General features: G+C 41.5%; 1 protein-coding gene across 2 annotated transcripts in view; it reads left to right on the top strand.

Moving 5' to 3' along the window:
• Window positions 1–1,925: 1,925 nt before the first annotated feature.
• The window catches only part of LOC149150858 (uncharacterized), a 205,294-nt gene continuing 190,357 nt past the window's right edge, over window positions 1,926–16,862 (top strand). Inside the window, exon 1 of one of the 2 annotated variants that reach the window (XM_089440659.1) lies at window positions 1,926–2,366. In XM_089440659.1, the coding sequence (XP_089296785.1) occupies window positions 2,085–2,366 (282 nt within the window). In that variant the 5' untranslated portion in view covers window positions 1,926–2,084. The remainder of the gene's footprint in view (window positions 2,367–16,862) is intronic. The other variant, XM_089440660.1, reaches the window with a different exon arrangement.

Here is a 16,862-nt window from a genome sequence, read left to right as displayed (position 1 = left end):
GCCAAGAGTAAAAACCTGCCAAGAGTGAAAGCCTGTCCCCTTATAGAGCACCAACAAGTAATTCCATGCGACTTAGTTTTCCTTAAATAATAGTGATGAGTCAACCTACATTAGCCAGTAACAACCAATGATTTATAGTGATGAGTTAGCCTACATTTGCCAATAACAACCAATGATTTTCCCACTGTTAGAGAGAGAGAGAGAGAGAGTCCTATGGATATATGTTTTTGACTTAAGAATATGAGGAGGCATGCATTAAGGTTTCAATGTCAACTATGTTATATTATATAAAACAAGTGAAAATAAAAAAAAAGAAAAAAATTTAGTTAAAATATTTTATTAGTGTTACTCAAAACCAACATAGATCCATTTTAACTTTGGATAGACCAAGATTCAAAATGAATTAAATCTTTTTAGGTGCGAACCTTTCCTTAAGTTTTGCATTCAAAAAAAAGTTTGCATCTTGAGAGACTTGATTCTTACTTAGTAGATCTAGAGTTAAGATGGATTTACACTAGTAAACTAGCATAATCATATAAATTAGATAGCCACAAAAATATAGAAGAAAGAAAGAAATAAATTATTTTAACGTCCACGAGGCTAAAGATAGCCTATGGGAAAGATTGCTTCTTCATCTACTTGATGTATTCAACCCTTTTTTTATGAAGCTTCAAAATAAATGCTCCAAGCTTCTCGACAAACCCCTCCCTCAATAGATTATCCCAAGAGTTAGCTGCTTGTATATCTGCATAACTTTCCCTGTTGTCTTTGAAGGCCTCACAGTCTAAAATGAAATGTTTTTCTGTTTCCACTTTTCCGGAAGAACAAAAATTGCATACTCTTTCCTCCCACACTTCCTTTGGCCTTTTCCAGTGCCTCACAACGGAGTTGATGAGAATTAGTCCCTAACTGAGCAATAAGAATTTTGGCTCTCCAAGAGATATTGGCGTTTATGTATGCTTTTGGTTGATGACTATGAGTGGAATTAAACGCTTCAATATAGTAATTTTTCTTTCTTCCTAGCTCCTTATCCCAAGTACGCTTGTGGAACTTTTCCATAACAAAAGCTTTTATCTCTTTGCTGTTTATAGGACACGCGTTCAAGCAAATACCCCATTTACTAACCCATTTGTTATTTTACTGCATCCAATTTTTTTTGCTCTTGCACAATTTCTCATTAAAGACAACCTTAGGCCATCTACCCTCTTCCATTTGCTCAATTTTTTTTAAGTACCTTATGACTCGCACCATAGCAATTGCTCCAATAGGAGCAGTCCCTGTTTCACTTAACAAGATATCATAAGGAACTGCACTTTTAATCTTAAATTTGTTTGTAGTCAAATGCTTCTGAATTTTCTCAATTTGTCTCCACTGCATGTCGGATGTATTGCTGGCCCATAGTTCACAACCATAGAGAATCACTAAAATCACTAGAAGTCCAAAAAAAACTTGAGTGGTTTTCTAATCCCATAACTCTACCTCTCTACACCTATTTTGAAAAGCAAAATGCTTTCCAACTCCAATTTTTTATTTTTTATTTTTTATTATTATTATTTATTTATATAAATCATTGTAACTTTAAAAATATATAATGTTAAAATAGTAATAAAAGTCGTAAATACACACTACATAGATTTTGAAACCAAAAAACCATTTGAAAACCTTTAATTTAATAATATTTTTTTTTGAAAACCTTTATTTGCATGACAAAGAATATTATTAAATTGTGTATGACAAAAAAAACCATTGTTAAAGTGTGTATAGGACCAAGAATATTGTTAATGTGCTTGACAAAGAGTATTCTCAGATTTTTAACTTTAAACCATCTATACATTAATTCTGAAAGCTCAGACGTAATTAAATTTCCACAAATAACTTAAATACTAATCAAAATCTCGCTTTACATCATTGGATTATATGTTTACAGCAATCTCTGATGAGCAGACAGGTGGAAGCCGTGTTCGGATATGAAAACCATTTCAAATGCTAACCATAAGTAAAAGCTTCTGCATATGTGTGTGTGGAGAGGTATGCTGCGTGTGAAATATATACAGGCAACCGATGTTATGTAAGTATGTTTTGCGATGGGCGTACCATGGGTCGGGAGACTGCCAGTGAACAAGATGAGCACGATTGCGCGTGTGACTATGTGCCTCCATTCTAACATCACCATCAGTGGCAATGCCAATAGGAGAGTGAGAAGACTGAGAATGGTGGGTGTTAGAGCAAGCAATAATAATAAGAGGAGGGCTGAATCTGAATCTCCATACGAGGTGCTGGGTGTATCAGTGGCCGCATCTCCCCAAGAAATTAAATCAGCTTACAGAAAATTGGCCCTTAAATACCATCCAGACGTCAACAAGGAGGTATTCTCACTCTCATTTCTCAGGAAAATAAGGATGCGTGCATGTTTTTTTCTTCATTGCTTCAATCCTAGAAGCTCCACACTACCATTTATATCTTAAAAAGTCTTCTCTGATCTTAGGGTTACTCTGTACAAAGTCAATTCAAAATAAATTCACGGCTCTTCGGCTTACTTCTAATTTGGTAAGTGTATCTTGGTTTTTAGCAGGGAGCTATGAACTCACAGAAAACCTCCCCCACTTATCGCATATGTCGTCCGTGGGTTTTGCATTCTTCCATATAAACCACCCAGCCCACAAAATTGACTGTCATAAAAAGATTAAAAAATGTCGCCGAGGCTTCGATATTGCCAATTGAGTCCAAATGGTATGAGAGCAGAACCATACAGGGAAACTGATCTGCCAATATTAACGGAACCCGATAAATGTAGATTATGCAGCCTTCTCAGATATCATCTATTTTGCACAGTACTTGGTTAATTTTTCATGTCATTGAGGGCCGTTTGGGTTTAAATAGGATATGTTTTTACAAAATGTGGCCATTCCCTACAACCTAATGGTTTTATGCCAAGGTAAACTCAGTTAAATTTTCTAAATTTTGCACATCTTGATGCTGTGTTAAACTTAAAGGTAGTAATCCACATTCTTTTACTTTATTCCTGAGTTTCCGGTACGTGGGAACGAGTATCCGGTATGGCTAGAAGCTTTGTAAATTTTGCCCAAAGTTACAGGGAACGTCAAGTTGGGAGCGACAATAATGAATAATATAATATATTAAAAATTAAAATTTAATATAATTAATATATATATATATATATATATATTTTTTTTTTTTTTTAAATAGTGTAAAGATTAAATGTACATACCAAATTGAAATTTTAAATGATTCATCATTCAAGAGACAACCATAAAAAGTTAAAACCAAAACTAAAAGCCACCAAAATCATATTGATGTTCATACTAGAAAAAACTTAGAAAGGCAAAAGCCTAAAGTAGTACATAATTCAAAATTCCCAATAGCCAAAATATAGCAACAAAAATACAAAGCTTATGATCATATAGTATGATCTTCAGCATCAAGGAGATCCATATAAGCTTGAGCCTCACTGGGTACTAGATCAACATCATCATCATTAGATGCAACAATGTCATCTAAAGGTATGCCAACCAATCTTGCATTTGGTAAAGGATTGTCATCATCATTGTCAATTTGGGCAGCATCTTCAGTGTTCACATCCGATAGGGCATCAGGTCCTTCTAAATAATCAGAGAGCTTCCTTGAACAAAGTCGAAGACTACTATGCACATAAACAAGTTTCTCTGCTCTGTTAGAGGTAAGTCTATTCCTCTTAACAGAGTGTATGAAACTATAAGTGGACCAATTTCTTTCAGTAGCTGAGGAACTAGCAACCTGAGATAGCAAACGTGAAGCAAGATTTCAGAGCTCCGGAACTTGGCCCCCTTACATTCTCCACCATCCAAGGGGTTTCTTCTTGTTAATTCTAGGTATGTTCTATGCTTAGCGCAATTTACTTCAATTTTCCATATTAGCTCAATATCAATTCTAGATTAGCAATCACATTTAGCATGATAGTAAAATGCAGATAGAACATAAACATAAATTGCAGAAGAACAAGCCAAGACAAGAGGACACAAGATGTGGCGCCAGCCAGGGACAAATCTCAATGTGGGGAAACCCTTGATCAATTCTTCTTATGTTCTTCAATAGTTCAACAGAGAGAGATAATACATATACATCAAAAGTCAATATTTTGACTTGACAAAATGTTGAGCAGAGATCTTCACTATGAAGATAACACAGGAGGTAGCTGATCTGAACTCTGGTGAAGACATATTGCTTCAACTGATCCTACAAGGTGACTCCATTGCCATACTGCACCCATCATTGTGCTGCACCTCATCATCGTGCTGCACCCGTCACTGTGCTGCACCCAATCACTGTGCTGCTCCCATCACAGAGCTGCACCCAATCATTACTATGCTGCATCTTTCATGCTGCACTATGTATACTGCAATACATCATCATCATTCTGTTGCACCCATCATCATCAAGCGGTTGCAATACATCATGCTGCTGCTATACATTCATGCCTATCATCACTGTGCTGCACCATGCTGCACCCATCCTTGCTGTCACCTATCACATCATTATGCTGCACCACTATTACTGTGCACTATGCTGCACCATTCATCATGCTGCACTATGCATCACTATGCTGATGTCCATCATTACTGTGCTGTACACTGCAATACTGTCATGGGACAACCTTAGTTGCTTGCTATGGCTTGCAGCCTAGCAAAGTAGCTAGCTGTAGCAACCCTTCAAATCAAGCTCATCACCAATATGCCTAGACAGTCCTTAATTAGGCCACGCTGTCATCTACAACAATGTGACATCATGACAACAATACAAGACTACTAATGGGCCTCTCTTAACAACAGGTAAGGGCTGCGTAATAAGTCTTCCTCCATGACAACTTCTAAACAATGATAGTCCTTTTCTTCCACGCTGGAAGTTCCACTACCAAGGGCTCCTTTTGCTTGCTGCGTATAAGAGCTTTTTCTGCCAGCGTATAGGAGACTTTGACTGTGTATAAGGGTCAATAATTTGGGCTCTTTCGAACAACGGATTATGGCACATAGAACCCTCTTTAAACTGCGGCTTAGAACCCTCTTTAAACTGCGGCTTAGAACAGTTTGATAGGGCAACGTTAAGGCTTTATTGGGGTAGCGTTAGAAGCCTATCTTCATGACTGTGTTAGGCTTCTTCCATAACTGCGTTAGAGTCTAGGGCATCCTCTAAGGCAGCGTATTATATTCTTCCATGACTGCGTTTAGGAGGCTTCAACGTTAGGGCTTTATTTCCATGCCAGCGTAGGTGTTTCTCCATGATAACAATAAGGCTTCTTCCATGGCTGCATTTGGCTTCTCCATTAGGGCCGCGTAGAGCCATGTCCATGACAACGTAGAGCCTTCTCCATCACAACTTCTAGGGCATCTCCTATTAGGGCAACATATCACTTAGGGCACTTTCTCTAGATCTCATCTTCATCAAACCCAAAACAGAATGAAGAGAGATCACAAGAGTGTGTGTGACAAATGACTTAAAGTCCTCTTCTATTTATACTAAAACGTGGAGGATAAGTGGGGAAATTTGGTTGTTGGCCGACCTTGACGAGTTGTCCCATAACACAAATAAATTCATATCTCCATGAATACATGTCGGAATCGGATGATCTTTAGATCAATCCTACACCTCTCGACAAGAGGAATCCAAGAAAAATACTAGCTGCCATGAATAAGAAGACCCACATGGAGTTTGGCCCTAGTTTCCAATTTTAATACTCCCTCTCAACTAGGGAGAACTCCATCTGCTAATCCATCTGCTAGTCTGTACTATCTCTGCCATCAGTGCCTTGCACTGCTCTGCTGAACTAAGAAGAAGAAGAAGTGATCGAGAATGTATCATACCATCCTCTACTGACTTGAAGTTAGTCCCATATAAAAGAGAGTGTCTCATACCACTCTTACTGATCCAAAATCAGTTCCAAATAAAGAGAGTGTGTCATACCACTCTTACTGATCTGAAATCAGTTCCAAAAGAGAGTGAGTAATATCACTTTTACTGACTCGAAGTCAGTTCCAATTGGTCCCAGATCAATATCATCCTAGCATAGGGAGTACGATAGTAACACGAGGCGTCCATCGGTACTACTATGGTCCTTATCCTCATTTCCCTACTCATTGGCCAGATGAGAGGTACTTCCCATGAGTCCTAGACTGCATGGGTGGGATGTCTCAGCACGAGAAGGATGAACCACTCCTCCTACCTACATGTTGCCAGGGGTATCCCAGTGGAAGGTTGAACCACTTACCCTGCACACAACAAATCACTAGGGGAAGGCTGAACCACTCACCCTATGACTGTGTCTCAGCAGGAGAAGGATGACCACTCATCCTACCTACATAGCATAGCACCAGGGGAAGGCTGAACCACTCACCCTATGGTTGCTCATCGCTCCACAATGTGCCCCCAAGCCCCTCGGAGCTCCCAGAGCTGAATGTCCATATCATACAAGACCCTTAGGAGAGAGTCTCTCCACGACTCCTAGTTGTTCTCGGAAAGTCAAGAATTTGACCTTTCCTAGGGGCTTCATCTGAATATCAATGACTTGCACATTAGTCTCAATACGAAGGAGCCTCCTTGCCCCTCGATGTACCATATCCCAAATAAAGTGGTACCTGATGTCTATATGCTTGGAGCAATCATAAAACACGGGATTCCTCAACAATTGAATCCCCCTCTGGTTGTCACAGAAGATCACTATGGTATCCAATACGTGTCCAAACAGCTCACTGAAGAGCTTTCACAACCAGGCAACTTCACACGAGGTCATACTCGTAGCTATGTATCCGGCCTCATCAGTGCTCAAAGCAACCAATTTCTGCTTCCTGCTCATCTAGGATATCGAAGCAGAACCTAAAGAGAACCAGTACCTAGAAGTGCTCTTGTGATCCTCCACACTGCTTCCCTATTTAGCATCAGAATAATCATGTAGCGTCACATTTCCGGCGGTGTATCTCAATCCATGAGAGTTTGTGCCCTAAAGATATCTCAAATGATTCTTGGCACCAATCCAGTGAGGCTCAACCATATATGAGCTCAACATGCTAACTGCAAAACGTATATCCAGACAAGAGTTCACCAAGAACATCAATGCTAGTATGAGTTTATGGAACTCAGAGGCATTTCTCAGATCAGGTTCGACATCATTACCACATAACTTCTGAAAGTTAAGCTCCATCGAGTTAGTCACAGGCTTGCAGTTCATCATTCCAAATTCGGAATCCAACTCTCTCTTACTTTTGCAAATGAGAGGGTCTGCACCTGTCAGAAAGAGGTCGTCCTCATAAGGTACCAGTATGAGAGGTCTATCATCCACAACCTTTAAGCAATGGTTTGGATCGACTTCACTCCTAGTGAATCTCAGCTTCATCAGATAGCTATCAATCCTCTCACACCAAGCTCGGGGTGCTTGCTTTAAATCATAGAGAGCTTTCCTTCACCTGCATACATGAGATTCTTGATCATGAATCTCAAAACCCCTCGGGTTGCTTCAGATCGATGGTCTTGCTATATGAGGGGAATGGTCCCCTTGCAAGTTTTCCTTCGGTACATCTCGGACATGTACCTCCATGCTCTTCTTGAATTCAGGGATCCCTTCTCACCATCTGACTCACATCGGGTAGGGCCCCATAATAAGCAGACCTCCAGTGGTATAGAAGAGATGTGTCAACTAACATGGTCCCTAATGGCCTTCCTGCAACTTGATACAAATTGCCAATCCTGAACTCAAAAGCATCTTTTAAGAATTCCTTATCCACACATGTACCTTTTCATTGATGAATGCCACTTTGAAACCTTTGACTTCCATTGCCGAAATGGACACCAGGTTCTTCTTGAGATCATGTACATAAAGAACTTCTAGTAAATGAATCGTGTTACCCACATTCAGTTGAGGGGTAACATTCCCTACACCCTTTCCGGGATAGGTGGCATTGACTCCAAGTATAATCTCCACGATTGTTTCTTTCTCTATCAAATTAGAGAGAGCTTCCTTCTATCCGATGAAATGCCTTAAAGCACTACTATCAATAAGCCAGATTCCCAAAGAGTCCGGAGAAGTAGTGTAGAGGGCCAATATAAGACAATATTCCTTTTGCTTATCAGAAACAACATTTGATACTTCATACCTGGAGTTTCTTGCTTTCTTGAAGAGTCGACCATTTTCATGATGACCTGCATTTCTTTTTGCCATTGTACCGGTCTTTCCTTCAATCATTGAAGATGCCCTTGGAATGATTGTTATCATCATCAGGTGATGTGTCCATTCTATTTGGACACTCCTTCGCATAATGGCCAAACTTATTGCAAGCAAGTCATTTGCTTTTCCTTCCATCCTTAGATTTGGACTTCCCATTGAAGTGACCTTTAGGTAGGCCACCAGATGCTTCCGCTATTGATTTGGGGTAGCATCGGATGTGCTCTAGCCATGAAAATGGGTGGAGAGGCTAAAGCACATGAGATATTTAAAACCCAGAAATGGTTTGGACAAATTGTACCCGGTTTGGGAGATATTAAAATAATTAATATTTTTAATGGAATTCCTAAGTCTAAACTTAGGAAAAATAAAATATTAATGGGTATTAATATAAATTGGGTTAGAAGGTTCCAAAAGTCATGGATTAAGCCAAATCTAATTTTAGCCGTTGAAGGATCAACATGAAAAGTATAAGAGGAGGCTTGAGGGTCAGTTGGTGAACACACCAGAGTGATCAGTCATTCATTTTGCTAGAGTGGGGTTGCTAAGCAAAGTTGAATCAGTGATCAGTAGCGAGGGGCAGTGAGTACTAGGCAGAGAGGCAGAGACAATACTGAGAGACCAGCGCAGAAGCAGGGAGAGCGAGAGCAGCAGCCAGTTTAGGCCACACAGAGCCCAGCAGAGACAGTGTAGAGGCCAGAGGGACTGTGTCATCCACGCAGAGGCTGCTGGAGTGACACAGAGGGTCCCAGAGGCTGCGCAGTGCCTCAAAGGGTTGACGCAGAGGGTCCTGGGGCTGACGCAGAGGCCAGAAGGGCCAGCGCTGAGCTTCAGTTGTGCTGGAGAGGGTTTCGTGGGACAGGTTTTCTGAATACCTGTTTCCGAATATAGAGGTATTGCTGCTGTGTATTTTTCTCTGTCGGGTGAGCCGGTTAGGCACCTAGTTGTACTCAGAAAGACTGCATAATAATATAACCCTCAGCATCGCTGCACTGGTTTTCCCGCATTGGTTTTTCCGGGTTTATTTGTCCAAAAATAACAGTGTCACTTGTGTGCTTATTTTCTTTCAGTTGATGATCTGTAGATGTTGTGACTCTATTGTGTTTATTTCGGTATTTAAATGTTTTAAATAACTTGTTCAGAATTTACAAGTAGAAGAAATAAACTAGCAGAATACAGATTAATTTTCTAACGGATAGACTTAGAAAATTCAACATGGTATCAGAGCATGGTTGCAGATCACAGGAGAGCTGAAGGCATCAGCTGAGCAGAGCATTTGCAACAGAATCAGCTGTCCCGAGTGACAGTAGCTGATCCTTGTAGAAGTAATAGAGGAAGGGTTGACGCAGAGTGACTGCGTTATCAGTCTGGGTCAGAGAGAGGCCAGCGAAGAGGCTGAGGAGGGCAGAGAGAGGCTCACACAGAGGCCAGGAGGGCTGACGTAGTTGGCTGAGGGAGCTGTTTTGCCGGTGCCAGGATTGCGCAAAGCTAAGAGGCTCAATCCTTCAGTTGCTGTGGCGAAGGAAGCTGTGGGCAGTTTGCAGGAGCGAAATTGGTGGGGTACTGTGGTTAGAACAATACCTAGTAGGGCAAGACCAAGGTAGAGGAAGTTGCTGCCGAGGTGGATTTCTAGCCAAGGAATCTGGATCAGTGTTGCAGTTGCACAGACGATTGGAGGGGCAACTTGACGGTTGGCAGAAGGATTTCCAGGAGGGAAATCGGGTCTCAGAGGGAGTCCATAAGAGAACTTCCAGACGGGAAGTAGAGAGACTTGGAGGAGTCGACAGAGAAGAGCAGAGAGATGGCTTTGAATGGGCTGAGAAATCAGGACAGGCTGGACGGAGCGTCCAACTTTGTGGTCTGGAAGGCCAGGATCTTGTCCATTCTAGACAAACATCATATCAAGGGCTTCGACTTGAGAGTGATGGCTATCCCAGTTGACCGGGTAGCTAATGAAAGGTACGAGGAGGCAATGGCTAAGGCAAAGTGTATCATCCTTGATGGGGTCAAGGATCATGTGGTCCCACACATTGCCGAGAAGGAAATGACAAAGGAGATGTGGGACACTTTGAAGACATTGTACCAGCATACTTCCGTGCGGAGGAAGATGCTCATAGAGAATTTGCTAAGGTCATACTAGATGCAGAAGGGAGAGCAGATAGATATCTTCCTCGGTCGATTGAAGGAGATCCGTGACCAACTGACTTTCATAGGGGCCACGCCGGATCAGGAGTTGATGGTAAGGACCGCACTTAACGCAGTCTCCGAGGATTGGGAGACATTTGTCCAGAGCATACTGGGCAGGGCGAGTCTTCCAGATTGGGAAGAATTGTGGGCGGCTCTTCGTCAAGAAGAGATCAGATGACTGACCAAGATGGGGAGTAGCAGCAAAGGGGTCAGGATCAAGAAGGAGGAGGAAGAGGATGCACCTCTAGCATCTGCGGGAAAGCATGAGAAGAGGAAGAAGAAGCACCTCTCGAAGGTCAAGTGCTTCCATTGTGGGGAGTTGGGTCACTATGCGAACCAGTGTCCGAGGAAGAAGAGTAAGGGAGAGGCTTCTGACTTGAAGGTAGCGCCAGCGAGGGCGGAGAAAGAAGTGGAGGAGGATGACGATTGTGCCATGAATGCTCATGTGTCACATGAGAAGAAGTGGGGAGACATCGAGTTGTAGTCAGGAGGACTACAGGGGATGAGGGGTAGGATCCTTGAGGTACCCAACCTCTTGGATTATACCTTGCTACGGGAGCCCCGAAGAGGAGTAGCAGGACTGGCGGATGTAGGTAGAGACAGATGCAGATGAAGTGGCAGAGAGTGCTACAGTGCAGGAGTCCCCGTGCAGCGTGAGGCTAGCAAGCTGCAACAGTGCGAGAGGCACGGGAGTGTTGCAAAGGTGCAGGATGGTATAGAAAGGTTTGCAACGGTGCGAGATGCAGGGAGTTGTTGCAGCAGTGCAGAGGTCAGTAAAAGGAGCACTTGTTAGCGGTAGAGGGAGCTTCAACATCGGGAGTGTTTCTAGTTTGACAGGGATGTCAAAAGTTGGGTGGATCAGTTACTTACTTCTCAGTAACTGAGTTGCAATATGCAGTAGCACGATGCATCATGATGAGAGGGGGATGCAGTGCAGATGCAGTGTTGGGAGGATGGACCAACAACAACACGGATATAGAGGGAGCTGCTGTATAGATGCAGCAGTGGCAGTGGCAGGGCCATGGGCAATAATACAGGATGCAGGAGTGCAGAGGATGTTGGGCGGGGAGGCTTAGCATTAACACAGGTACCAGTGCCAGATAACTAGAGTGATGCTCAGTGAGGAGTATTACTAGAGCACAGTCCTCGCTAAGAGGGAGTGTTGATTTGCGGTAGCATCAGATGTGCTCTAGCCATGAAAATTGGTGGAGAGGCTAAAGCACATGAGATCTCCAAGACCCAGAAATGGTTTGGACAGATTGTACCTGATTTGGGAGATATTAAAATAATTAATATTTTTAATGGAGTTCCTAAGTCTAAACTTAGGAAAAATAAATATGAATGGGTATTAATATAAAACTGGGTTAGAAGGTTCCAAAAGTCATGGATCAAGCCAAATCTAATCTTAGTCATTGATTAGAGATTTAATTTCGGTCGTTGAAGAACCAACAAGAAAAGTATAAGAGGAGGCTTGAGGGTCAGTTGGTGAACACACCAGAGTGATCAGTCATTCATTTTGCTAGAGCGGGGTCGCTAAGAAAAGTTGAATCAGTGATTAGCAGCGAGGGGTAGTGAGTACTGGGCAGAGAGGCAGAGACAATACTAAGAGACCAGTGCAAAAGCAGGGAGAGCGAGAGCAGCAGCCAGTTCAGGCCACACAAAGCCCAACAGAGACAATGCAGAGGCGAGAGGGATTGCGTCATCCACGGAAAGGCTGCTGGAGTGACGCAGAGGGTCCCAGAGGTTGCACAGTGCCTCAGAGGGCTGACGAAGAGGGCACTGGGGCTGACACAGGTCAACAAGAGGCTGATGTAGAGGCCAGAAGGGCCAGCGCTGAGCTTTAGTTGTGCCGGAGAGGGTTTCGTGGGACAGGTTTTCTGAATACCTGTTTCCGAATATAGAGGTATTGCTGCCGTGTATTTTTCTTTGTCGGGTGAGCCGGTTAGGCACCCAGTTGTACTCAGAAAGACTGCATAATAATATAACCCTCAGAATAGCTGCACCGGTTTTCCCGCATTGGGTTTTTCCGGGGACATTTGTCCAAAAATAACGGTGTCACTTGTGTGCTTGTTTTCTTTCAGTTGATGATCTGTAGATGTTGTGATTGTATTGTGTTTATTTCGGTATTTAAATGTTTTAAATAACTTGTTCAGAATTTACAAGTAGAAGAAATAAACCAGCAGAATACAGATTAATTTTCTAATGGATAGACTTAGAAAATTCAACATTTGCTGCGCCACTCTGATAATCTTCTTTGCTTCGACTCCACACTTGGTGAATTTGAAGAGGTATGAGGAGCCCATTGAGTCTTTTAACCTTGTCCAACTGTCTTCAGTGATTGCTCTTTCACTCTTCTTGGGCTTTGTCTTCACGTTAGCTCCGATACCATGTTCATTTTAGGTATGTTCTATGCTTAGTGCAATTTACTTCAATTTTCCATATTAGCTCAATCTCAATTCCAAATTAGCAATCAGATTTAGCATGATAGTAAAATGCAGATAGAACATAAACATAAATCGTAGAAGAACAAGCCAAGACAAGAGGACGCAAGATGTGGCGCCAACCAGGGACAAACCCCAATGTGGGGAAATCCTTGATCAATTCTTCTTATGTTCTTCAATAGTTCAACAGAGAGAGATAGTACATATACATCAGAAGTCAATATTTTGACTTGACAAAATGTTGAGCAGAGATCTTCACTATGAAGATAACACATGAGGTAGCTGAACTGAACTCCGGTGAAGACATACTGCTTTAGCTAATCCTACAAGGTGACTCCATCGCCATGTTGCACCCATCACTATGTTGCACCTCATCATCATGCTACACCCATCACTATGCAGCACCTCATCATCATGTTGCACCCGTCACTGTGCTGCACCCAATCATTGTGCTGCTCCCATCACAGAGCTGCACCCAATCATTACTATGCTGCATCTATCATTATGTTGCATCCTTCATGTTGCACTATGTATACTGTAATACATCATCATCATCCTGTTGCACCCATCATCATCAAGTTGCTGCAATACATCATGCTGCCGCTGTACATCCATGCCCATCATCACTGTGCTGCAGCCATCCTTACTGTCACCTATCACATCATTATGCTGCACCACTGTTACTGTGCACTATGCTGCACCATTCATCATGCAGCACTATGCATCACTATGCTGCACCATACTGCACCATGCTGCCCACATCAAGCTGTCACCTATCACACCATGTCCATCATCACTGTGCTGTACACTGCAATACTATCATGGGACAGCCTTAGCTGCTTGCTATGGCTTGCAACCTAGCAAGGAAGCTAGCTATAGCAACCCTTCGAATCAAGCTCATCACCAATATGCCCAGACAGTCCTTAATTAGGCCACGTTGTCATCTACAACAATGTGACATCATGACAGCAAGACAAGACTACTAACGGGCCTCTCTTAACAACAGGTAAGGGCTGCATAATAAGTCTTCCTCCATGACAACTTCTAAACAATGATAGTCCTTTTATTCCACGCTGGAAGTTCCACTACCAAGGGCTCCTTTTGCTTGCTGCGTATAAGAGCTTTTTCTGCCACCATATAGGAGACTTTGACTGTGTATAAGGGTCAACAATTTGGGCTCTTTAGAACAACGGATTAGGGCACATAAAACCCTCTTTAAACTACGGCTTAGAACAGTTTGATAGGGCAACGTTAAGGCTTTATTGGGGCAGTGTTAGAAGCCTATCTTCATGACTATGTTAGGCTTCTTCCATAACTGCGTTAAAGTCTAGGGTAGCGTATTATATTCTTCCATGACTGCGTTTAGGAGGCTTCAACGTTAGGGCTTTATTTCCAAGCCAGTGTAGGTGTTTCTCCATGATAAAAATAAGGCTTCTTCCATGGTTGCATTTGGCTTCTCCATTAGGGCAACGTAGAGCCATGTCCATGACATCGTAGAGCCTTCTCCATCACAGCTTCTAGGGCATCTCCTATTAGGGCAGCATATCACCTAGGGCGCTCTCTCCAGATATCATCTTCATCAAACCCAAAACAGAATGAAGAGAGATCACAAGAGTGTGTGTGACAAATGACTTAAAGTCTTCTTCTATTTATACTAAAACGTGGAGGATAAGTGGGGGCAATTTGGTTGTTGGCCGACCTTGGCGAATTGTCCCATAACACAAATAAATTCATATCTCCATGAATACATGTCGGAATCAGATGATCTTTAGATCAATCCTACACCTGTCGACGAGAGGAATCCAAGAAAAGTATCAGCTGCCATGAATAAGAAGACCCATATGGAGTTTGGCCCTAGTTGCCAATTTTAACACTTCTAAGCATAATGCTTGATGTCCGTCTTTGCACCTTGGCTAAATGTAAGAGGGCTTATTGTACCAAAATCAATAAATTGCTCCCATATCACACTTGCTTCATAAACAGTATACATCTTAGTTATAGCATCAAGAAGCCCTCGTTTTACCTCTTGAGTCTTCATCATCAATAGGAAGAATTCTATTTGGTCTTTCCATATACCACTTTGGATTAAGGGCATATGCAGCCATGTGAAGGGAGGTATTGAGTTTAAGCCATCTTTTTTCTATCAACTTGTGGATTTCATGGAAAAACTCCAAAGAAGGGTTTCTTTGGCGAATGATGTGCTTTACCTTGCCCACCATGGTATCAATACATTCATATATTTCTCCAAGAGTAGGAGAATCTGAATCAACATACCTGATCAACTCCACAATTGGAGTTGTGAAAGAAACAACATATCTACAATCAACCCACCAATCCTCATTAAGAAGCATTTCTCTTATCTTCTTTGCTTGAGGTGACTTAGACTCGGTCCATGCATTCCACTCTGAAGAAACAACAGTGGCTTGTAAAGATGCATAAACCTCAACCATGCGCTCAAGCAAAATAAAGTATGTGGCATATCTTGTTTCTGCAGGTTTTAAAAAATGCTTCTTTGAATACATCTTGTAAATTGCCAAGGAAGCATGGTGGTTGCAGATGAACATTTGTGCCTCCCTTGCATCTAAAATTATTTTTGCAATCCACTGTATTTTACCAATGTCTTTTAAGAGATTGTTAAGGGCATGTACACAACAAGGAGTCCAAAAGATATGCCTATATCAACTTTGGATCATCAATCCCACTGCTCTACAAATAGGTGCTGCATTTGTGATGACATGTACCACATTTGAAGGACCAATCTCATCAATTGCATCCTTCAACATTTCAAACATGAAAGTAGCATCCTTAGTTTTTCCACTACAATCAATTGCTTTTAAAAAATAAGGCCCTTTTGGTGATGTGACAATAACATTCAACAAAGGTCTTTGTTGAATATTTGTCCAACCATCCATGACAATTGAACAACCTGAATGAACCCAAGATTGTTTGAGGTCCTCCATAAGTCCATGCATTCTTGTCACCCCTCTATCTAATAATGAAGTCCTCATTTTGTTGTACCCTGGGGGTGCATATCCTGTCCCTGTAGCTATGATTTTTCTCACCATTTCTTTATAGTATGGTGAATGTGTGGAATTAAATGAAATTCCATTCGCCATAAAAAGATCTGCTATGGCATCATCTGCTTCATCCCTATGCAAGACATTGTACATCTTTTGAATGGATTCATTTACACTAGTCCTCTTAGTGCTAGAACTCCCTTGATTAGTCTCAATTTGGATGTGACTTTGTTCATTCATACATTGAGATGAATCTTCATGTCTACCTCTCTTATTATTAGGAGATACAATGCTACTATCACATTCATTGTTTCCATTTGCTTTCATGTGAAGCTTACTCATCTCCATTCTTTGTTCAAGGTTACATGTGCAACCCTTCACTCCTAACCCAGGTATGCCCAAAAGATGATGCCATACTCTTGTATAGCTACCCTTAAAAACATGGTCACACAAAGTGCATTGCCATTCCTCACAGCCCCCACTGTTTTTTGCCTTGTTTTGTGTTATTTTTTTCATGAACTTCGTTAAGGGCTTCTTGGAAATGTTGCTTGATTGCTTGTGGATACCTATTGTTGCCTCTGCATTCTGTTGTTGAACTGGTGGAACTTGTGGAGGCAGCGGGGGTCTCATCCTGCTATTGTTGTTATCACATTCATTGCCCAACCCTCTATCCATGGTATCAATACTGAAAATTTACATTCAAATACAAAAGAACATTAGAAGTGGAACAAATAAATAGATTTATCATTTTACAATGTACATAAATGACAAAAAATTTAAAAAATAAAACTCAGAATAATTTAATTTGCATGTGCCATATTCTCATAAACTAATAAAGTCAATGATCAGTGCTGCAGGATTATGTGCCCTGGCCCCTAACATAAAGCATCATTATATATTTAATAAGACAATTTTAATAATGTCAATGTTATCATTGTTATATTTTGATGTGTATTCCAAAGATGTAACACCAGAGTTCAATATGAAATCAACATAAATTTAAATATGGTA

This window comes from Pinus tabuliformis, chromosome 9 (genome assembly GCF_031772625.1).
Source record: "Pinus tabuliformis cultivar Carrire ecotype Pingquan chromosome 9, CPIR1, whole genome shotgun sequence".
Lineage (NCBI taxonomy): Eukaryota > Viridiplantae > Streptophyta > Pinopsida > Pinales > Pinaceae > Pinus > Pinus tabuliformis.
Note: the sequence above shows the minus strand (reverse complement) of the source record. Positions and strands in the feature narration are given on the sequence as shown.